The following is a 24,465-nucleotide window of genomic DNA, read 5'->3' on the forward strand; positions in this document are numbered from 1 at the left end:
AACTCGTTTTATGATAGCGGCCTTCCAATATTTCAGGATATGCTTGGCTTTTCCTGAACTTGGGCAGAGGTACAGCTCACAGAGTAGGGCAACGTCAGTCTCAGTCTCCTCCTCTGCGCGATCCCGGGATCCAGGCATCTCCCAGATTCCCTGCGCTCTCAGATTCAGCCCTTGGCGTGCTGCTGACCAAAGTGACCCGCTAGGTTGGGAAATGACATCTGGTGCGGTTCCAGGGAAAGGACAATCTCTTTAAAGATAACGGGGTTAGAGAGCGTGCTCTCCCGGACTCTTTCTTTCCATCTTTTGCTCCTTAGATTTTTACAAGTTATTTGCAATGGAGTCAAACATGGGTCAGGCAAACAAATGTGTTCTTTCCAGTCACCGTAACCGGATCGCTGCAGCGAAAGAGAACTCGCAGAAGCGTCCAGAGACCGCAGCCAGACCGTCAGTCTGTGGCAAAAGCAACTTCTAAGTGAGGCAGCACAAGCTGCCAGGATGCAGATTTCAGTTCACGGCTAAGCGCAGCGACTGCACTGCATTCTCGGCACCCCTCCGACTCTCCAAAAGCAAGGAAGGACAGGGGGAGGGAGGACCAGTCGAAAGCCATCCGCATTTCTGCACGTCGGCGCCACTTGGAAAGCCCTGCAGCTTTATGACACCCAGAAAGAGAGATGCAAGGGCCGCCGGGAGCCAGGGTTCCTGGGCGAGGGCGGGGAGTGGGGACCTCACCCATCCCGCCCCCCTCCATCCACCCCACTGGCCCCCGACAGCTGTGCAACTCTTGTAATTCATTGGCTTCACCCACCCCGCCTTCCAAATACCACCCCAATCCAGTTTAGCCCCCTGCCCCACCTTCGCTGACCTAATAAGGCCATGCAGTGTGCTGGGGACCTATATAAAAGGCGAGGACTTGCGAGGGCTCTGCACGACGCGCCCGGAGAGAGAAGACAGAATCCATCCAGCTCCCACAAAGACGACCATGGCCAAGGAGTGGGGCTACGCCAGCCACAACGGTGAGTGCCGGCAGCTGCAGACCCTGGTCCAGGATGCTACCAGAGTATATCCTGGCATTGCACAGAATGTAGGCGATTCTAGGGAGTGCTCTGGAAAATGCAGGCCTGGAGTGGGGGGGTGAAAACTAACATTTACTGAGCAATTTTTCAAGTGCCAAATGCTGCTGGTCTTTTTGCCTTTATCTCATTTTGTTCTCCTTTATATCGACTTGGTGTTTTCCTTGGATGAAACTGATGCTCAGAGTTCGTAACTTGCCTAAATGATGTTGCTTCTGACTGAGAAGTCAGAGCACCCAAGGTGCAGATCTGATTGTCCCTTACTCCCAGACCCAGCACACATAATCTCTCCCAGGCTAGTGTTGAGATAAGAATTTCTGCTCCACCTACCCCTTCTATCTAACCCGTGGGAAAAGGATACCTTTGTGTTCTGAAAAATCACAGCGATGCAAAAACTTTATGTGGTCAATGAATTAAGTCTATTTTAAAAGTAAGTCTTTCAGACCATCTTCCTGAGACAGCAGCAGGAATACACAGAATTAAATATAGCCTCCACATATACTATTAGCAAAACTATGAATAGATCTTAAATACTAAGTCTTATATTGCTCAATTCGAACCCCAGATCTTTTGTAATCATTATCTAGCATCCGAGTATTTTGTTGGCTTCGTCAATTTGAAAGAGGCCTTAGTTATTGGGTTGTACCACCAAATAAATAAATCTCAACTCTTGTTTCCTAGGTCCTGATCACTGGCACGAACTTTACCCAATTGCCAAGGGTGACAACCAGTCGCCCATTGAGCTGCATACTAAAGACATCAAGCATGACCCTTCTCTGCTGCCTTGGTCAGCATCTTATGATCCTGGCTCTGCCAAAACCATCCTGAACAATGGGAAGACCTGCAGAGTTGTGTTTGATGACACTTATGATAGGTCAAGTAAGTATAGCACTTAGATAGGGGCATATGGATGTTTTCATTGTTTGTTCTGGCAAATGTGAGTTATGACATGGTAACAGAATTAGTAGGAAGAGGGAGCCCTTCATCCCTGAACATGGAGATGACGTGACATTCAACTTTGCTTTAGTTGTGAAGAATTATATTTATGCAATGAAGAGGAATGTCTCACCCTCTAATTCTGATACTTTGTTGTTGCAAAATGGCCCCATGCCCAAGCTAAGAGTTGGCAATGCTTTCCTGAAATGGGAGCTTGATAGGACAGTGATGGCAATGAATCCAAGTTAGTATTCCAACTCCGATGGCCAATAGCCGAGGGTTCTTGTGCTTTTTGACCACAGTGCAAGGAGTGCAAGGCTCCCACTCCTTGTTTGACAGAGATTCCCTTCTACAAAGCAAGAAATACAATAAAGAAACATGAATTTTCTTCCCCTGGTGCCCAGAGGAGGCCAAACCAGGGGAGAAAAGAGGCCTTCATATGGGTCAAAATGCCTGGGCTTCAGGGCTTCAGTGGGGTTCATTTGATTTATCCTTCTAGTGAGTGTATTTTGTAGTATCTGATCTTCTTTTTCTTGAGTATTTGTGTGTGATAAATTATCTTTTCTTTTTTAAAGTTTAACCTACCCTAGTAAACAAATCAATGAAATAAAAGTACAATTAGAAATGTCTTATTTTACCATAAATGAGGTAAGCAACACTTTTTCTTTAATAATTTATGCCTGATGTGTATAACACACTTTCTTATAACCACATTTCTAATAAACTTAAAATTATCCTTATTTATATACATACATGAATGTTCTTAGTGATGTAAAAAAGAAGAGTCAGAATTTCTGCCTACCAGAAGGTTCCAAGTAAGTAATATAATAGAAGTTTACTTTTTCTTAAACAATAATTTCATGTTGCTCTCTCTCCTTTCTCACCACTGAAAACAAGATCCATTTTGAAGGAAAAGCAATGAAATTTGACAGTTTTCATTAGGTTGAACCACATGAAAAATGCCATTTTTTAAGCAGTCAATAGTTGAATATTTGCAATTTCATGTAATGTATTTAATAAATTGGACTCATATGTCCAGAAAGTAACTATTTCAAGCAATTGGATAGAAAAAATACAATACCTCAAAACACTTTCTTCCTTCATGACCAAGCTCAAACAGGCCTAGCATTATCGTTTTACATCTTTGTCCCACTTAGAGTGGCCAGTCATTTCCTAAATAGCTTCCCTCTGAATTCTATTTTGATAGCTTATGTGGCTAGATCTTGATTTTAACGTTTCTGCATAGTTTCCAATGTCCTCTGGAAGATATTTGAACCTCTAAACTCTTCCCTAAGCTGAATGAACTGAGACATTCATTCAAGAAACCCAAATTATTGCTACCAAGAATTACCAAGTTTAGCAGTCCACAGTGATTGATTTCCTGGGAAATTTATGAATTTTCAATTTCATCTGATTTGAGTAGACAGAGTCTAAATTAGATGTGGGTGAAAGTTCTTGCTTGTATTCCTAAAAAAAAAAAAAAAAGTGTACTCGAAAGCAAGACATACATGGAGGAGGAATTCATGTACGTGCACACTGATCACCATGCAGGCATTGTGATGAACACCATTAAGGTGTTTAATCTCAGTTAATCCTCACAGCAGCTCTGAAAGTGTGGAATTATTATCACCTTCTCAGAGATGCAAAAATGATTCAGAGAAATTTAGCAACTTGTCTGAAGTCACACAGCTCTCATGGGGTAGAACTAGGATTGGAATTTAAGTCTATCAACTGTCAAGTTCTTCCTACACACCACATCTCTGATCTGTTCTTTGGGTATACACATTCTTATTGTCCATCTGTTATTTAAATTTTATTTTTCTAAATGTTCAAATCAAATGTGATCCTGCAATCTGTACACGTGGGAATAATAAGAATTCATACCCCATTTGAAACAAATGTATGATATATGATATGTCAAGATCAATGTAATGTTTTGAGCAACTAAAAAAAAATGTTCAAGTCACATTTTAAAAATAATAAAACAAGCAAACAAAACAAGAAGGACAGAAAAGAAAGCACCTTATTTTGATGTGTCTCTCAAGACTTCATTTGGTGAGGAGATTGGTGTGCTTGCGAATGGCTCCATCTGCCCAGTAGACTGACCACCTCTTGCTGGTAAGAGTACCTGTGTAAAGCAGGGCTCTCTGCAGGAAATGTGAATTACTGCTGACCTTGCTTATCCAAATCACAGTGCTGAGAGGCGGTCCTCTTCCTGGGCCCTACCGACTTCGCCAGTTTCACCTTCACTGGGGCTCCTCCGATGACCACGGCTCTGAGCACACGGTGGATGGTGTCAAGTATGCAGCAGAGGTAGGAGGAACGGCCAGAATCTACTCTAGGTCTCCTACATTGAAAACTCAGAGATTAAAAAGAACAAGTGCAGCAATTAAACAATACCCATTGTTTTTGCTTCAAGCCTGTAGTGAAAAGAGTTGTAGTGTCAGCGTACACTGGAGCTGCCAAACATTCTAGGCTAGACAGTAAAAAGGGGTGTGCGTGGGTTAGTGTTAAGCATGAAGACTTCCAAGGTTCTATTAAGAAATCAGCTGCTTAACATAAAAAATGCCAGGGTTCTGAATGGAACTAGAACAATAAGGATAGCTAGTATTTATTAAGTATGTACATGATGGACTCATTTAATCCTCTCAGCAGCCCTAGGCAGTAGGTTACAGGTAAAGCAATGGAGGCACAGAAAAGTAACATAACAGGTACATAGTTGATGAGTGCTAGACCTGGTGCTTTTCTTTATGCAGATTGGCTTCAGAGTTCATCATCTTCCCTTGTGCTCTATGCTGTCTCTTATATAAGAACATAATGTTTTAAAATTTGCAGTTAATAATTCTGACTAATGCTCACATTGTAATTTTTAATGAAGGTGTGCATATAAATGTATGCATTATGTAACCCATATATATGTATATATATATAATTTAATATAAGCAAATACTACGCTTTGTCTCAGCCCATTAAAAATATCATGACTTACAGCTCAGATCAAGACATTACACTACAAAGAGAATAAGAGAAGCTACCTCTATGATCTCTTTGTAAAGTCAAGCCAGTAAGTAGTGCCCTAAAGATGAGGATACATTCATTTTTCCCACTTCAGTCTTTCCAAGGGCAACCTCTGGTCAACATAGTGGCTGAGGTAGGAACTGGAGGCATGTGGGAACATTCTCCTAACTGCCTATCATTAGGCAGCACAATTGTTTTCTAAATTAAACTCTTAGAAACCCAAAGTACTTCATTATGATCAGTCCATTTCTCTGTAGCCAATTTAGGAGCCAGTGCCAAGAGTAATTATTTAGAATGCTTTGCCATTAGACATCTTCTCCAAAAATGGGGAAAGTTTAGGCTATTTTTTACAGATGTGGGAAAGCCCTTGGGTTTGACCTTTACCCATGGGATTATTACTATACTTTTGATCTTTAATAAAATATTTTAACTGGCATAAACTATTATATATACATTTTTTTTGCCACGCTAAGTAACTCAATATGGAAAACCTGATTAACTTAATGGGTGCACATGTTCTAAATTAAGATAAGGTTGCCACTAGGTTCTAGGGCCCTGGCTATAAGGAAGTAGGGAATTTCAAACACATTTTATTTGAACCATTAACAATTTCACCAAAGTATTGCATCCTATTATTTAGAATTTTATCAACTTCTATGAGAATGTGAAGCAACAATCCTTAGAATGCACCTGTTTTTGATTTATTGCAAATGTTTTTTTACTCGTTTTCTTATTCCAAGGATTTACCTCATAACCTGTATTTTATGGTTTCAGCTTCACTTGGTTCACTGGAATCCAAAGTATAACACTTTTGGAGAAGCTCTGAAGCAGCCTGATGGAATTGCTGTGGTTGGCATTTTTCTGAAGGTAAGGTAAAAATCGACCATATTTTTTAATTTAAAAAATGTAGTCCCTTATTAATGATGAGGATACTATGATTTCCATTCCTTCCTGATGGTCTGAGGGGTGTATTTGCATCTTTTCCTTCCTCCACAGACTGATCATTACTCACTCAAGTAATCCAGACATTTTTGCTAAAATAAACTCAGAGTACTTTTTTGCTAAAAAGTATTTCTTTTTCCAAACTCCAATACCCGGTACTTCTAAATTTTCTTAAGATGTTTGTGTGTGGAGAGTTGGGGATAAAAACTCAAGGGACCTTATTATGGTGGTGAGGAGGGTGAGGGTGGCATGTGCTCATTATTCTTTTCACTATTCTGTTTCAACTGCACTGGAAACCAGAAAAGCCCATGTTGGGAACTTCTGTGATGCCAAGTAGCTGGCTGGACATCCCCTCAGCTTAAGGTGGCCACCACCCACATGATCCCCGGCTAAGATAGCACATGGAATGTGTGTGTTGTTGAGCCAGCCTTGGTTTAAAGAGGACTTAGTATCATTAACACATGAATTTGGTTGTAACACAATCTAGATTTTAAGCCAGAGGTGAAAATCTGGTGTCTTTCTTTTTGAATGACCTAATTTGCTTTATGTTCTGAATTGACTGGGTCATTTTCAGGGCTGGAACACAACACAATAGGAGCTGAAGTGGGCTTGAGAGGAAAGACAATGGATTTAGTTTCAGATACATAAAGTTCACTCTAGCTCTAACTCTATAAAAAAAAAAAAAAGAAAAGAAAAAGAAGAAAGAAAGAAAGAAAGAGAGAGAGAGGAACAATTTTCCAGAGAAGGTCAAGGGTGTAGAACTAGAGCAACATGTAATTTTGTGGTTTTGTACTTCAGAGGCCTAAAGTCTAAGTTTAGATCAGAAAATGTATCCTCTAAAATCTGGGGGTGGGGGGATAAACTCATGTTTTTGCTTAGTACAAGACATTCTGGCAGAGTTATAAACACTAGTTGCATATGATGGATCAAAATCAGTTTTTAAGACAATCTTAAATTATGGAGAGGGGAAAACATCATGTGGGATTTCAATTTTCTTCTAGATAGGACGGGAGAAAGGCGAATTCCAGCTTGTACTTGATGCACTGGACAAAATTAAGACAAAGGTAAGAGAAAATAATTTGCCTCCTAAAGCATAAGGCAGAGTACATCAGTTTTTTCTTTTACACTCTCAAGTGTATTTTTTCACCTAAAATCAGTTGCTATGTCCAATAGATATGCTCATTTGCATATAAAAATAAATGCCATTATATTTGTATGGTTTATAGTTTTTAGAGCAATTTCACATTTCAAATACATAGTTCAAGGAAGTGGGTGAGAATCAGAGCAATGAAGTGGTCACCTTGCCCTCTCCCTCCCCACCTACATACATGCCCAGGATCTCAGAGATTCTCAATGTAAGCCATGCTGGTCTTTTAAATCCTGGTGCTGCCCTATATATTTTCAATCCTAACAGTTGACTCATCTAATTAGCAGACACATTTTAGTTGTCTTTGGGACTATTCAAATTTACTGCTATTAACTTTTTTTTAAAAAATATATTTTTAGTTGTAGATGAACACACAGTATCTTTATTTTTTATTTGGTGCTGGGGATCGAACCCAGTACCTCACACGTGTGAGGCAAGTGCTTTACCACTGAGCTACAGCCCCAGTCCCCACCTGCTATTAAGTTATACCACTAAAATAAGTAAGTAATCTGAAATATAGCATTCGCTTAAAATGCAAGCCTGTTATCATCAAGAACGAAAACATCAACCTATATGAAATACTTCTGTTATGTTTTATATACAGTATGAGTTTTCCCTCATAAGAAGCGGTAGAATTATAGCTCTGCTAGTGGTTAAAACGATAAGGAATAAAATATTACAATGATTGTAATATTTTCCAATATTACAGCTCCCCAAACCTTTGTCCTTTATTTCTGAAAGGCCTGAGCCTTGGTAAAAAGTTCCAATATCTCTGTTGAACTTGAAATCTATTTGCACAAATGCAATGGAGAGACTTTTGGGGTGTGGCCGTGTGTGCATCAATTCACAGAGCCTGTGCCTTACCTTCTTCCAGGGGAAGGAGGCGCCCTTCACACACTTTGACCCGTCCTGCCTGTTCCCTGCCTGCCGAGACTACTGGACCTACCGTGGCTCCTTCACCACGCCTCCCTGTGAGGAGTGCATCGTGTGGCTGCTCCTGAAGGAGCCCATCACCGTGAGCTCCGACCAGGTAAAAGGCCACCACAGCGCCTCTGAGGCATCCGCATTTATCACTGGCTGCCCTTAGAAGATGCAGATGCTACACGGAAAAATATGGCTATTGAATGGATACTTAGGAACAACTCTGCTCCTAGAGATTTCACAGCTTGCCCTGGTTAATTATAATCAGGTTGGCACAGGAGTACCAAGAGTACCAGAATAGATGCAGATCGTTTGAAAGTAGTTGTGATAGTAAACAATGACTAAGTTTATGCTCTAAAAACACTTAAGGGTTTAGATTAAGATAAGTGAGTCTACATTTGTTTGAATGTACCCGAAATACTGAGCACAGGTTAGAAAATAGGTTGGCAAATAGAAGCCAGGGAGGGAGAAGGGAATAAAAAAGGATTTAACATTCTTGTGAGGTATATATTATTTCTCCAGTTTTACAGATATTATATGTTGAGTCTCAGAAAGGTAAAGTAATTTACCCATGAAAACACAGCCAAGTGCAGGATCCTAAGCCCAGCTTTGGTCTGTCTGCTTCCAACACTTCTTGGCTTCTCTTCTCAGGCTTCTAGTCTTTCTGTTCATCCAAAGAACAGCTTAGCAACATTTGTTAAGGAGGTTTTCAAGGGGCTGGAGATGTAACTCAGTGGGGAGACTGCTTGTCTGGCATGCATGAGGCCCTGGGTTCAGTCCTTGGTACCTCTCCCCCCATCTACTCAAGAAAAGCTATTTGGGAGAAAGTAAGTGTTCAGAGACATGGAAAGAAAACATTTAAGCAAGTGAACAACACAGAGAACATGAATGCTCCCACAATAGTTAAATCAGTCCACCACTGTCTCCTTTGCCCAATTAACATTAACTTTCATATTTCTGCCAGTGTGGATTCATATACATAAACTGACAATTTTATCAAAAGTTCAGATTGAAGGGTCTTACTCATTGGTATAAATATTTTGAAAAAGGAATAAAATTTTTCCAAGAAGAAAAGCTAAAAACATTTTAACGTGAAAATATAATATTCCTATTTTCTGGTCCTTTAATGAAAAAAAGCTCAAAATTGAAAATGACTCTAGTTTCTTTTTGCTCTTTTAAAATAATTGATTTTGGGGGGGCCGGGGTTATGGCTCAGAGGTAGAGTGCTCGCCTAGCATGCATGAGGCACTGGGTTTGATCCTCAGCACCACATAAAGTAAAATAAAGACATTGTGTCCATGTATAATTAAAAAATAAAATAAAATAATCCATTTCATGAACTTACATAATGAAGGCCTGTTAAGCTTATAATTGTTTGCACCTATGTTAAATTGTCATGCCTTTCTATATAAAATGTGTATTTCATACTGACCTCTCAAATTAAAAGAATTGTTTCAGAATTCAGGAGGAAATGGTTTGACCAAAGGGTGTGGTGATCTTGAATTAAATGGGGGGCGGGGAGGCTTTACAAACAAACAAAATTATATTACTCAGGAACTGGTAGCTAACTAGCTCTGGAATGAGTGCTGGAGATATGATTTAGGGTTTGCTTGTCCTGTTTAGAAAGTCAGTGATTTCTAACTCTATTTCGCCCACTTGGTTCAAATGCCTTGCTAACCATCTGCCCTGCCCCTTGCAGATGGCCAAACTGCGCAGCCTCTTTGCCAGCGCAGAGAACGAGCCCCCGGTGCCCCTTGTGGGGAACTGGCGCCCTCCGCAGCCTATCAAGAACAGGGTGGTGAGAGCCTCCTTCAAGTGAGCTGCTGTGTCTTGCCCTCTTCAGGAAAGGAAACCTGCCTTTGGAGAGCTTGGTTCCTTGCCTCCTTCTGGTGCTCCTTACCGCAAGTGTATTTCCTGTCCTCACACCTGAGCAAGGATTGTGACAAATGCAGTCACCAAGAAACCAAAGTCACTTTTGACAAGATCTAAAACAAAAGCATGAATTTCACACTTGACCTTTGTTATCATCATCTTTTTTTTTTCTATCACAGTAGTATTTCTGGTAAGATTTCCAAGAAGAAGAAACAAAAATAGATGAATAAAGACAGAAAAATGGTGCTCAAGCAGTATTTTTCTGTCATCTTAAATTTCACAGAACCTCAGATTTCCTGTTTTTGTATTATGAGTTGTCCATCTTACAGAAGTAATGAGTAATTCTATATGTAGGAAGAGAGGTAGATGAAGATTATCTAACCAACATAAGCCAGAATGTTTGTTACACCAAAAATTGAATTGCCAATGTGTTTTACCTCTTAAATAACACCAAAGAGAAGACCATCACTTTTTGAATTTTAGCTACTATCTAGATATCTGGTTTTGATAGTCCATTAAAGGAAATCACATTAGGAGTTTTGGAAGTTTTGATGCGGTATCTGAATTTGCGGTATCTGAATTTCTTCTTCATAAATATGGTTTTCTTTATCTGAAGCAGGGCCATTCATTTTTTATTTCGTTACTTTTATCTTTGCATGCCTATTAAAGCAAAAACTATCTCTAATGTCTAGCATATTCGAGGCTGGAATTAATGATTCCTAGAACGCAAAGGAGTAAATGACAGCACTTGAAGCAAAAGCAGTTGTACTGATCACCAAAACCAATAAAGACATGGACACAAAAGTTGGCTGCTGTGTGTTTTAAAGAAAATGCATTATAAGTGACAAAAATGGAGAATGGCAAACTTTGTGGGTTTGTTTCTGTAACTGAAGTGTAGCAATAAAGGACTCAAGTTCTGGGTTTGAATGTTACATTCCTTAAGTGGGGACCAAGGCAATTAGTGCCAACAAAAGAAATGTTTGACTATATATCCGGAAAGTGTGAAATAGCTCCCAGAGGCCTCAACATTGATTAAAATTCTGGGTTCCCTGCAATGAATTCTACAGTCAAGCAAACAAGTCAGAATGTAGCTCTTATGGCATTATTTCATAAAAAAGCTTAGGAATGACATTGGCCTGACACGGCAGAAGTCCAGATATTTAGACCTTTAAACATTTAATATCTTCAGACACTGTTATGATTTGGATCTGAGGTTTTCCCCTAAGGCTCATGTGTTGAAAGTTTGGTATCCAATGCAACAATGCTCAGAGGTGAACTTTTGGGAAGTGACTAGATAATGATGTCTTTGACCTCATCAATAAATTAATCCACTGATGGATTCATAATTTAATGGCTTATTGAGAGGTAGTAGAAATGGTAGGAAATGGGCCTGAGTTAAAGGGAGAGTCCTTAGGAACATACCCTTGGGAACTATGTCTTGTCCATGGCCCCTTCCTCTCACGGCTCTCCAAATACTATCAGGTAAGCAGCTTTGTTTTTTTCATACCCTTCCACCATGATGTACTGCATCACCTCCACCATGGTGTACTGCTTCACAATAGGCCCAGAAATCACAGAGCCTCCTGGCCATGAACTTAAACCTCTAAAAATGTGAGCCAAAATAAATCTTTTCTCCTTTAAGTTGTTTTTCTCAGGCATTTTGTCAGAGAGGCAAAAAGCCAACACAGAATAAAATCTATTTTTGTTGTTAGTGACTTTGATCATCTTTCATTACTTCAGGGTTAATATGTTAACTATTTGAGAAAATGGCAGCTATAAGTTCATTACTCTAAGGAATGAAGACAGTATTGGGTCAGGAGAGTCCTGAGTTGCTGGAAGTCAAGTCATGTGATAGAGTCCTGTGAGGCTACCATTATTTAATAGAGTACCACTTGGGTGAGGTGAAACCAGGTTGGTCAGTATGAAGTGGATGTGTTAATTAAATCCCTTGAAATTAGGAGGCGTGGAGCTTTGATCATTAGTGGTAACACACAAGCTCATTCTCTCAGGGTACTTACTTAGTAATGCCAGGGCACTGTAAAAATGTGTTCAGTATTCACTCTATGTGAAGAGAAATGCATAAACTACAGACAGGTCTTATTCCATATACCAGCTGGACAAGCCTGGAGTTGTTTTGAGGGAAAATGCTGGATCAAAGGAGACAGAACATAATCTCCATTAGGGCATGGAGATGAGTCTTGCACACCAACATTGACCTTATTGCTCAGTAGTGTGTCTGGCACTTAATAAGCACGGAGTAAGTATTTGAATGAATGATGTCATGAATATAGAGGAATCCAGGAAAAGTACTCTTCTCTTTGAACCACACAGTTCTCTACATGATTAATACTAAGACTGGATTTTGCTTATCTTATATCGTCTTGGAAAATGCTCTGCAGCTTCGGGTGGGAGATTTCCAGTAGAACATATTCTCCCACAATATGAATGATTGCTAATGACCACAATTATCATCCAACTTAAAACTTCTTCTCAACTTCTCTTTTCCCTCAAAGTGCAGCAACATTATAAACGTCCATTGGAATATTGAAGGAAAGAAAGAAAGAAAGAAAGAAAGAAAGAAAGAAAGAAAGAAAGAAAGAAAGAAAGAAAGAAAGAAAGAAAGAAAGAAACTGTTCCTCAGGGTATTGAAGGCATAAGTTATTTTCACTTCAGCCACTAGATGACAGCAAAATGTTTAAAAACATTCATATGGTTCGCTAGATGGCAGCAAAATAATTACAAAAATGATTGAAATTCAAAGTCATTGTTTTATTCACATTAATTCCAGAGCAATAAATTTAAAAAATTTAACCAAAAACCTATTTCCCTTATTCAAATACTTATTATTAAATATTAATATCTGTCTACAAAAGAAAAAGTAGTAAATTCCTACAATTTTTTTTTTGAGAATCTTAATAGTAAAAAATGAGGCCTGAGGGGAAAAAGGGTACTTATTGAACTAAAATTTAAATATATAAGAAACAAACATTTTAAAGTCCTATTCAATATTCAGGAGTACTGGGGTCAAGCCAAACAACATTGGCTGGCTATAAGGTCTTGGGCAATTTAATTTATTTGTGTCTGTCTTCTCATCTGTAAATCAGAATAATAGTATTACCTTCCCAGAAGGTTATAATTAAGAACTAAACAAGTTAAAACAAGTAAACTGCTGTGATAGTCATTCTGGCCCAACTCTCAATAGGAGTTAAATCTTTTGTAAATTAATTTTACTTCAACCAAGAAATATATTACTAGCTTATTCTAGTAATGCCTAAATCATGCTTTTTTTTTTTTTACTTGCAATGTGAATCTACAATTTATTTATTCAGATTATATTAAAAAGAGTTACTATCATGAACTCACTTCTGCTTGCTATTGGGGGAAAATGGTAATGTCAAACACTGACTGCAACTCATTCTATGTATGCAGCTGGAAAACTAATACGTGGCCATGTGGAACCAGCACATTGCTAGAAGAGGTAATACAGAGGAGGACCAGATGATTTTCCCTGATGAAGCTTCTGTCCCAGGAGCTCTGCACCTTACTTGTGGAAGTGCATAGTTAGCAAAACATCCTGAAGATAAACCAAAGAGGAGAGCCGGGGGAACTATGGTGCTTGTTCTGTTCAACATTGACTCCCAAATGTTGATGAAACACAGTCCCTGGGAGTTCTGCATAAAGTGGAAAATCTGTCTTAATAGTAAATACAGAAACTTTCCTGCCATGAAATTAATTTTGAGCTTGTCTGGGCATGTCATAAAATCAGAATGCTGAATAACATGTACCAGTCACTCCTGGGAGGAGGGTTTATATTTTGGGGGTGATTCAATTCCAAGTGAACAAAAGGAGAATTCCAAGTGAACAAAAGGAGATAAGACAATCTAGTATAAAATCTATGATCAAGGGTTTGGCTAGAGAGCTAATCAACTGCAGATGTGAAAGTGTTCAGTAGGTGCAGCCACCCGACAACTTGACCAGGTAGATAATCACAGGTAATCAGCAGGAGTAAAAGCGAGTCTAACAGTTCAGTCACAGGGGACCAAGTGCACTGCAGCGGCAGAAAACCCAGTGATTTAAAAGCTAATTTTAGCCAGGTGAGAATCAACCGTGCAGTAAACAGGGAATCCGATTCTCCCTCGTATTTAAATCATTCCCAGGTAGAAGAATCTGAGGCCTCAGGGAAAATATTTTGGCCATTAAATGTACATTTTTCTCTGTTCCAACTTGTCCCTGAATTTCTATGATATTCATGCAACATGCACTTTGCAACGTGGATGGTTCCAAACACATTTGTTCAAGGGAAGTCATTCCCTGAAGGGCACCGACTCCCATGAAAGCATGATATAAATGCAAGTGTTTGAAAATATGAGGCTCACATCTGCTCCTCTGTGTGGTGATAAGTTTAAAGCAGGACCTAAAGCATTATGGCACCTGGATGGATCAAGACCCAAAGAGGGGGGTCTTGGAAGATTATGCAAGTCAAGCAGGGGAGAAGGAAGAGCAGGGTACAGTGCTGGGCAGAACTGAGAACTGAAAGGCTTATGAGTGAACACGTAGGAGCCTGGGTGCTAATCAGGAGTGACAAGAATACTTTAAAATTCTAAATGTAATAAAACTTGAAGTGTTTGGGGAAAGAGGGAAGAGGCGAAGAGAATGAAACTTGCAGTTAATGAAATTTGGTTTCCATTCCCATTTCTGCCACTCATCACTTATTGACCATAGAAGATTAATTTTTAAAGTCTCAGTTTCTCAATTTTTATGATGAAAACCTAAATAAGATAGACTATGTAAAACAAGATGACTGAAACATTATAAGCCTTTTTAAAAACAAGATTTTTAGAGTTTTACTAGTTTCCATTTGTTTTTATTGAAGGCATGTGAATGGGCCCATGTGTCTGTATGTGATGAACAGTGGGGAGTGAGGCTTAATGAAGGCAGGGACTTTAGCTCTCTTGGTACATGACCGAGGCCTTAGGACCCAACATGGAGCCTGGAACCTGGTCAGAGTTCAAAGATACTTGTTGAATGGATGGAGGAATAAATGGACGGAAGAATGGATGGATGGTGACATGAGACTCCTAAAATATCAGTCTAGGTCTAGGTCCAAGAGCTTATGGGAGCTAAGTCCTTGTTCTGTTTCTGCAACCCAGGCTTCTCTGTAAAGAGAATATTCATGGAAAAAGAGAAGCAGTTTTGCATATACCCAAACTTCTTATTGGCATGTTTAAATTTTAAAAACTAACAACACAGAAGAGACATGTTTAAGGAGATATAAAAGGTGATTCTCTACCAGGATATTTATCTCTTTTAGCACTTGTGCTTCTATATGCAAATTGAAGAGGGAGATTGGCAATGAGCCTCTGACACTAGGTCTGATGATACTAATTGGCATAGTTCATCTTGGCACTTAACTTTCTGTAAGCTGGCCTTCATGTTCTTATTAATGACTTTAGGGCTCCATTATATTCATCTTCTTTTTAATTTTATTTTTTTAGTGCAATGTAGTTGTATATACAACTACATTTTGACATAATCATATATGTATTTAGCATAGTTCATTTCATTCAGTTTTGTGTGAAGACATTTATAGCAATTCCACACATGTAATAAAGGAACTTCTTCATAATTCAAATGCTTGTTCCATATTAGCAAAGTATAATGCTTTTAAAAATTCAATAAGCATTCCCAACCAACACATTCTGCTCCACCCCAGCCAAGGAGATGGTAAATTCAGGTCAATTTTCCATTCTCCACAAACAACACAGATATACATGTTCAGGTACTTATAATTACTACCTAGAGCTCACTTTTTAATACAATTGAGAATATTTTGAAAAAACTGCCTCAGATAATGTATTGCCAGAACTCAAAGTCTATTCCCATGTGGGAGAGTAAGGACGGTACCCTGTGGCTCAACTCATAACTTGATTTGTAAATCTCTGGCTCCTATTATAAATATTTTTCATTCAAAGGAGCATTTTAATGACATTTAATCAGAGAAGGTCTAATTTCTTCCTTTTAATTTGTTTTCTCCAACAAAGGGCCTGTTGTCAAGCTTGTGAGGTGTGCTAAGTCTCTTGTCCTTAGGAGCTTAATTGATATGAGGCATTGATTAGGCCCCAGGGGGTTGGAGTGTTTCAGAGGAATTAGGAAATAACTGTGAGGCATAAAGAAGAAAGTTTACAAGTAGAGGGTAGTGTTTTAGTTGGGCAAATGCATTCAATATTTGATTTGTGGGTTTTTTTTTTTATTTCGGTGTCACTACTCTTGTGCTTTGGGCCATTATTAAATAAGTTTGAGGTCCCTTGAACACAAGCACAATAATACACACAAGTGACTTCAAAAACCCCCTCTTTTTGAAAGGATTTCATGCTTTGCAGAAGTGTTTTTGTGTCAAGCATGGAAGAAATAAAAGTAGGTCAAGAAACTACCCAGATGCATTAAGAAGAAAAAAGTAGAAAGAAAAGGGAGACTCCCAAACATTGCTCAAGAAAAAATTTGTTAAACACGGTTGTGGCTACCAAAGGGAAGGGCTTATCAGGAAGCAGCACTGCTCAGCACACTGGGCATGTTAGGTAGAGATATGGCACCACTGGAAAGAAGGCAGAGGTAGCGGAACCTAGGGCACAGGCAACCTGCAAAACACGGTTCCTGTCACCTGGGCCTCCGGGCTGACAATGGACTCCAGGATGGTTTTGGGTGATGCAGGGGACCTGGGTTATAGTTCTTGAGAAAGCTCCCCCAATACAGAATCTGAAAAAAATTAATTGTATATGCACAGTGTTGTATTATTAGAACATATAAGCAAAGTAGATATTTTTAGAAGGTGAAAATATTAAACTATAAGTTCTTGCATTTTCTTCCTGCCACCAAGTGTGTGTCTTATCTTGTGGAGATGGATAGGGTAGGGTCTTCTGCTAAGGAAACCAGGCTGTAAATTGGTCTAATTTGCTGTTCTGGGGTTTCTCGCTATGCTGGTCCACTGCTTCCATTCAGTCTCATCAAGACTGGAACCAAATGGGAGTGGAAGAGGACTAATCCATCACAAATCTTAGAAAGTCAGGGCAAACAAGACCCTGCTATGAGTTGTGAGAAACACAGCACATAACTTCAACTGTTCTGCTTTGGATTGGATGATTTTGGTTATAACTCTTTCAGCTTGGTTAAAAAAAAAAAAGGAAAGAAGAGAAAAAAAAAAACCCAACAATTATTGCATCATATCATAGATCAAGGAACATTCATCATGTTATTTCTTCTATCCATTGAAATGGTAAAATGACATTCCTTTCCTTCATTCAAAAGAGCATTTATGTTTCGGCCATTCTGCTCAGGTGGAAAAGAGAACCTCTAAGAGCAGCATAGAGATAATTACAGGGAATAATTTTGAAAAGTTTGTGTTGAATGAAAAAAACACATAAGTGAATATGAAGCTAAGAAATTTAAGGAAAATGCCAAGAGGGTTCAAAATCAGTAGCAATTTTCTTAGGCTATGTACTGCTACTTCTATTTCCCCAAAATGAAATTTTGAGCAGTCCAGAACTTTCAAAGATGTCTTCCTTTCTGCTGTAGAATTCATCTGAATAAGCATAAAATGAGAAAACTACAAAGTTATAAAATACAACCATCTTTGTTTCCTGTAGCCTATCCATATTTGTTACAGGATTATAAAAGCACTGGTTTCTCATTCACATACTCCTTGAAACTGGTGACCCTGGACTCCCTCCCATGAGCAGGAGGAAGAACTTAGCTGTGATGCCTCCAGTTCCTCCTGCACAGAAAATTTTGACTTGCTTTTGTTACTAAAAGGAAGTAAGGAATTTCCCATATGAGGTGGTGATTTATATGCAAAAGAGAAGTTTAGTTATGCAGATTAGGTCAGTGTTAGTTATTATCAAGTTATTATGATTATAATCAAGTTATTATGATTATAATGATTTGGGTAGAAAAATCATTGGAAAAGTGTGTTGAAGCAAAGTAAGCAGACAATAATTCCAAGGTACAGGGGAAGGATTCTGTTTTTTTCTTAACCTATACAATAAACAAAAGGCAAGTGGAGGAAATAGTGTGGGCAAATCACCATCCTAGGGTTCACATGTTGCTGGATATGGAGTTGTTGTCCAGACTTTTGACAAAAGCATATTTCATAAATAATCTTATGGCAGGGTTTTAAAACCTGTGTACGCTAATGCCCCCTCCCCCATGCAAGAGGATACATCCCAAAACACTGAGTGGATATCTGAAACTGCAAATGGTACCAAACTACACACACACACACACACACACACACACACTCCTTTATGCCCTGCAACATTGCTACATAGTATCAGAATTAGTCTATTCTTCCATGTTTTATCCTCTGTGCCTCCTTTGTGTCACTACTATTGTGCTTTGAGCCTGTTAAGTCAAATAAAGGATGTTCAAACACATGCCACAGCAGTCCTTCTGATACCCAAGATGACCACTAAGTGACTATCAGGCAGGTAGCACATACAACATGGATATGCTAGAAAAAGGAATGCTTCATGTCCTGGGTGGACAACGCCATACATACAGTGTGAGGTTTCATTAGAATGACGTACAACTGGAATCTTAGAAATTGTTTATTTCTGGAATTTTTCATTTGATATTTTCAACCTGTGATTGACCACAGGTAACTGAAACCACAGACAATGAAACCACAAATAAGAGGAGACTATTGCACTGTTAACATTCGGGACTGAATAATTCCTTATTATGAATGGGCAGTCCTGTGCAGTAGGGTGCTCAGCATCATCCTTGGCCTCTACCACTGGATGCCAGTCACTTACATTCCTTTTCCTTAAGCTGTGAAGGTCAAGGGTCTCCAGACATAGCCGGCATCCCCTGTAGGTGAAAGTGGCCCTATCAGAAAACTGATACCTAATGAGGGCCAAACTCTAATTATTTCATGGTGCCCCATGTGGCAATTGTCCTGGAGCATAAAATATTTAAAATGCATAATTTGTACATTTTAGTGTAATTATCACATTTAATATTTCATTACAGTTCTGTTTGAAAAATGGTAACAATGTTTGAATCTTAAAAACTAGATTGGATTACTGATAGAAAAGTTAACTATTACTAGGTACCATGAATAAACAAAGACACATATAGAAACAATGTTTCTAAAAGTCTGAAAAGCAGTTTGCTAAGGGAAGTTGAACTCAACTGTTAGATGTAAAGTCATTGCTATCTTCCACCACTCCAATGGTTACAGGGTATTTGGAAGGAAACTCTAAAGATGCCTACCATGTTGATATCACTTTCTGTTTTACAGAGCAGTGCTGCATACACAATCTTAATACACTGTTATTACAGCATCAGAAGCAGGAGTCTTTCTAAGCTCCTGGAAGGCACTGAGCTGGCTCTAGGGAAGACTGCAGGGCAGATGCTAAGATCCCTAACAATGGAGTATGGCTGTTTGTTTTTCACACCTGGCTCTATCACTTCCTAGCTGAGTAATTTGGGCTAAGCTAATTTTCCTCTATGCCCCAGTGACCCTGGCTGTAAAGTAGGCCAATGGGAAGTATACAGAACTGTGTTGGTGCATAAGTAGATTGCAGTAAGTATTATTTTAATAGTGCAGGAATTCCAAAAATGTTAATTAAATGTGAATTCTTTTTTTCATCCAAGTTAAAAAAAAAAAGAAACAGAAAAGCCAACCTATCATTTTTACAATGGGAAGAATTATTATAATGACAATTCATAGCATTTATTCAGCCAAGAAAATGTGTTAAAACTTTATCTGTCATCTTCTACATATTCATTCTCATAACAATACTCTGGAGCAGGAATTTGCCTCCAATTTACAAATCAAGTTAAGTGAAATTTGAAGAAAGGGCTTAATTTGCTCAAGGTGAGGTTGCAAGTAAGCGTTGGAGTCAGAGTATGAACTCAGATTGGACATTTTTACAAAACTGATTCCCATTTTACAAGTCTATGGTTCTCTACAACGATAATAACCTTAACAGAGTAGCTACAAGATGCCCAGAATCATGCTAATTCACATAAAGTATTAACACTCTCAAAGATTCTGGATATTCTTATTACATTTCACATATGAAAACGGAGGCTTGGGGAGGTTACATACATTAACCAAGGTTGTGGTAGTAGGTATGTCCTAGAAACTGATTCTGAACTCACAACCCGGGCTCTTGGCACCTGTGTGATGCTGCTTTCTGGTCTTCTGTAGAAGAATGAAGAGACACTCAGAGGCCAAGAGAAAAGCCAGAGCCAGGACTGGATGGGTTTGTACATCAGGAGAGAAAGCCTAAATCTTTTTCCAGAGCTAGTTTTTAGATGGGTAAAAGCAAGGAGGTAGGGAACAGCATGAAGGATTCTGGGAACCTCCTCCACCTGTTTCCTCATCTATTAAATAAGAAGTTGGGTCAAATAATATCTAAATTTCTTTTAATTTTTTTTACTTACATTTTGTATCATTCTCTTCCTTACAGACTCTCAAGTGGCTTCCCTGGACAATTAGTATAAAATCCTTACTGGATTCATGGTCTGCAACCCTTGCCTGCCTCTGATTTCACTACTTGTCTTCTCTTCCTCATCCCTAAACAAATGTCACAGGCTGTTCTAGAAAAACTTCCTTGCTTGGGTCCTCTATGCTTGCTGTTTCTTCTGCCTGAAATGTCCTTTCCCAGATCTTTCCTCAGTGGATGCTTCCTTCCATAGGACTTCCATGACCACTGTAGCAGAAGTAGCACTTCCTCCCTTGTGATTCTCCAACTCATTTCCATTTTATTTTCTCCTCATTCATCATTAATGTTGGAAATTCACTTCATCCCTGTTGTTTGTTTATTCATCGATACCATCCCCATCCATCAGGCTCCCTGGTTGGTGGCTTTAGCCTCTGAGCTGATGCCCATACAACATAGTGTTCAAAAAGATGTGTTAAATGAAAAAAAAAAAAAATCTGTTAAATGAATGGACTCACATTGTACATTAAAAACAAAAAACCAAACCAAAACAAGCACATAATAGGAGCTCAAAAAACATACAACAGCAAAAATGATAACTAACATTTATTAAATTCTAACTATTGGCATGATGCTAAATCCTTTACACAATTATATTATTTAGTCCTCACTACAACTCTCTGAGATAGGTACCATTTTTGTCCTATTTTTAAAGGTGTAAAGCTGAGTTGGGAGTGTAGCTCAGAGGTAGAACATTTGCCTAGCATTAATAAAGTCCTGGGTTCTACACCCAGCAGCACAAAAAATAAAGAAATAAACAAGAATTTTTTAAAAATAGTATGGGAAACTGAATCTTAGTAAGAGCAAAGAATTTTCCCAAAGTCATAGAGCTGAGCTAGTAAATTAACCCAGATTTAAGACTAATTTTATTTTAACACAATGTTATTTTAAACTGACTGGCTTTTGTAAAGTAGAACTGCGGTTTCTTCCATTTGGATTAGTAAATGTCATAATTTTAAAGAGCTTTAAGTGAGTAGGTTCTACACGTATCCTGTCCTGGGGCTCAGGCTAGATAAAGGACATTAGGCACCCAGGACAGAGGTAAAATCATGAAACACAGTTCCCACACTCAGAGGCTCAGTGTAATACACAAAATATTCAAGTGTGATAGAATGGACTGCTATATGGCCCAAACACTCCTCATTCCTCCCACAAAGAAAACTTCTGAGGCTGGAAGCAGACCCCTCTTAAATTGTTCCCTTGAACCTTGCCTAGATATTTACCTTTGCATTCATTACATCAGGTTCTTTTAAGCACTGTCTAGGAAGAATTGAATAGCTATCACTTACTGAGTGCCATCAGGTGGCAGGTGATTGATTATATTCACTCATTTAATTCTTGTTTTTCTGGGGAATCTTTTTTTTTCCCCCTTGGGGCATGTTATACATAATAGTGGCATTTGTTATTAGACATTTATATATGTGCAAAATAAAACATAATTTGCTCAGTTTCATTCCACAGTACCTCTCACTAATTTAATTCTTACAATAACCCTAGCTAGGGTCGTTGTCATTATTCTTAACAAATGGGCAGTCAATAGCTTATTGAGGTGGATGATTAGAATCTAGTGTCTAATTATAAAGTGGTGTCACAAAAACTAGGCTAGAGGGATCTCTGAAATGATCTATGGGAACCTCAAGAAGTAGTGGCTCTTAGCCTTCATATATATATATATAAAATTGAAACAACTATAACACATCTGGGGTTTTAGTTAAATATTTAATAAATCACATATACCTCACTGTAAAGTATGTTAACAATATCTTTACATTTTTGTGGGAAAAGCAAATACTTTTCATTTTTATTTTGTATTTTCACCAACATTAATATGTTAAAGCTTTTTTATTATAATGGAAACAGACATCAAGTGTTTTTTATATTTTCCCCATATATATCATTTTTCTCCCCCACCCCCTCCCTGGGTAGAGGTAAAAATCTTTCTTCAGATACTATCAGTTTTTTTTTAAATTTAGAATTATTTTTAAATGAACCAATCCTTCTCTTAGTAGAAATGCAGTTACTATTTTTCATTTAAAAAAAATTAAATAGTGTCTGGCAACCAGTGAATCATGCATGACAGTTGGTTAAGAAGGCGCTTAGGAAAGTTAGGTTGTGACTGATCTACAGGAAGGCACAAAGCCACCTCCATTATTAAAAAAAAAATGATCAGAAAAAAAATGCTGACAACCACTGTAATACCAAAAAATGTGAACCCAGCGGTGAGCATGTGACACTCTCTGAAACAGCAGCTCTGTGGAGAAGGTCTTATCCCACAGAGAACTAGCAGAGACCAGGGAACATCCCCCAACAATAGTCTTGGTAAACTGCAGTTTGGTGGTGCTTGAAGTTTGAGGGATATTTTATAATCAAAATATGCTCCCCTTCCATCCATGTATTAATAAAGCCACAACCCAGCTTTACAGGAAATGAAGACCAGGATTCCTGCTGCTTTAGTAGCCTGGCTACCTTTACAGATCTTTAGAGCCCACTTGATATTCATGGGCTTTGTGCTCAACTCCCAGCATTTATCACTGGCATATTCTTAGGAAGAAGTGAAGAGTCTCACAGCAACTAGGAGTCCCTCTCCTTCTGACCTAATAAGTATTTTAAAATTATGCAAGGGATAAAAAATTATTTCACTGGCTCCCAAGAGGGACTATGCAACTACAGGGGTCAAAATAAAAGTTCTTCTCTGTGAACTATATTTTGTAATGGTCCTAGAAGTCTTAAAAATTCATTGATGCTCTTTAGCCTAAGAATTCCCTGTGATATCAACCAAAAGATTTATGCAGAGGAATACAATTTTCTAGTTTTAGAATAGAACAAGGAAATCTACACATGAATCATTTTTCTTTGTGGGTAGAACTGACTGGTAAATAATAGATAATGATTTTCTCATAGACACTGTAAAAATTTGCAGTCATACTTTATCCATTTATTTGTATATAGGTTTTTAAATATAAAGTAATGTGATATTAAGGCTGATACAATCACAAATAATGACATCCTACTTCAGTTCAATTCTTATATTATGCTCTCAAAGATCACAGAGACCACAGAACAGGCCCCCCAACCCCCCACCCCTCTGTATCTTTGTGGCAAAGTCTTTTGTGGCAAATAGAATTCTTTCTCCATTTAAAACGGCCAGACTTTCCCATTAGGCACAGTAATCACAGGGCCTCAGGTCCACAATAGTTTTAGGTGTCCAGGAAAATCTGCTTTCTTAAAATCAGTTTTAGGTCAAAGAAACAAGAAAAGAACTACTAATGCAAACTGCCTTACAGCGCACGAAAATCATAATGGTGCCTGTCCTCAAAAATGCCCTTTTTATTAAATTATTCTGAGTGATTTCCTAAGTATGCCAGCTATAAATTCCCCAGAAAGTTCCATCTCTTGGAAAGACATTCTTTTACCTGATTTTCCCTTTAAAAAATGTGGTATTTTGAGGTTTTGGTGATTTTAAATCAATATGTATTCAACCAGGAATTCACCTCCCCCAAAGTTAATTTGTTAAATAAAAGAAGTAGTAAAATAGAAGAAAATAAGCACTTTAAGTGAGGCCCTGCTGAGCTACATGGAAATGCAATCCCAGGCCTCCTGCGGGCGCGCTGGCAGGAGACCACGGCTCCCGTCTCGCTTTATCCCACAGCCGTCCAGCAGAGGGCGCCTGGTTCTCAACACCCAGAGCTGTACGTTCCCCAGCGCCTCAAGGACCATATCCCTATTTGCCCCAAGGTCAAAGCTCCTAACCTAGCCAGCCCCAGGCCCGGGAGAGCTGAGAGTGAACCCTCGGTTTGAAACCCCGCGCGAGTCGGGCCGATGGGGCGGGACCGCAAGTCTCCAACGCCTGGGATACGCTCATAATGGGGACAGAAGATGAAGGGCACCCGGGGCCCGGGTCCCCAGCTGTCAGCGCCTCTGCCAGACTCGGTGCTCCGGAGGGGGATGGGGTGCGCATAGACGATCCGCAGCCCCGGTTGGACGGAGGAACCGGGAGCCGCCGCCACCACCACCGCCACCGCACACCGAGAGCTCGGAGGCTCTCCCAGGAACC

The 24,465-nt window shown here is 39.0% G+C and overlaps 1 protein-coding gene across 2 annotated transcripts in view; it reads left to right on the plus strand.

The window, feature by feature from the left end:
* The first annotated feature begins 262 nt into the window (after positions 1-262).
* Positions 263-24,465, plus strand: part of LOC107142481 (carbonic anhydrase 3) — a 40,275-nt gene continuing 16,072 nt past the window's right edge. The window contains exons 1-7 of one of the 2 annotated variants that reach the window (XM_015485929.2): positions 263-1,013; positions 1,752-1,949; positions 4,201-4,319; positions 5,799-5,891; positions 6,968-7,030; positions 7,988-8,143; positions 9,734-10,710. In XM_015485929.2, coding sequence (XP_015341415.1) covers positions 980-1,013; positions 1,752-1,949; positions 4,201-4,319; positions 5,799-5,891; positions 6,968-7,030; positions 7,988-8,143; positions 9,734-9,853 — 783 coding nt within the window. In that variant the 5' untranslated portion in view covers positions 263-979 and the 3' untranslated portion in view covers positions 9,854-10,710. Of the gene's footprint in view, positions 1,014-1,751; positions 1,950-4,200; positions 4,320-5,798; positions 5,892-6,967; positions 7,031-7,987; positions 8,144-9,733; positions 10,711-24,465 lie in introns of those variants that run through there. The other variant, XM_048782765.1, reaches the window with a different exon arrangement.

This window comes from Marmota marmota, unplaced genomic scaffold, assembly GCF_001458135.2.
Source record: "Marmota marmota marmota unplaced genomic scaffold, marMar, whole genome shotgun sequence".
Lineage (NCBI taxonomy): Eukaryota > Metazoa > Chordata > Mammalia > Rodentia > Sciuridae > Marmota > Marmota marmota.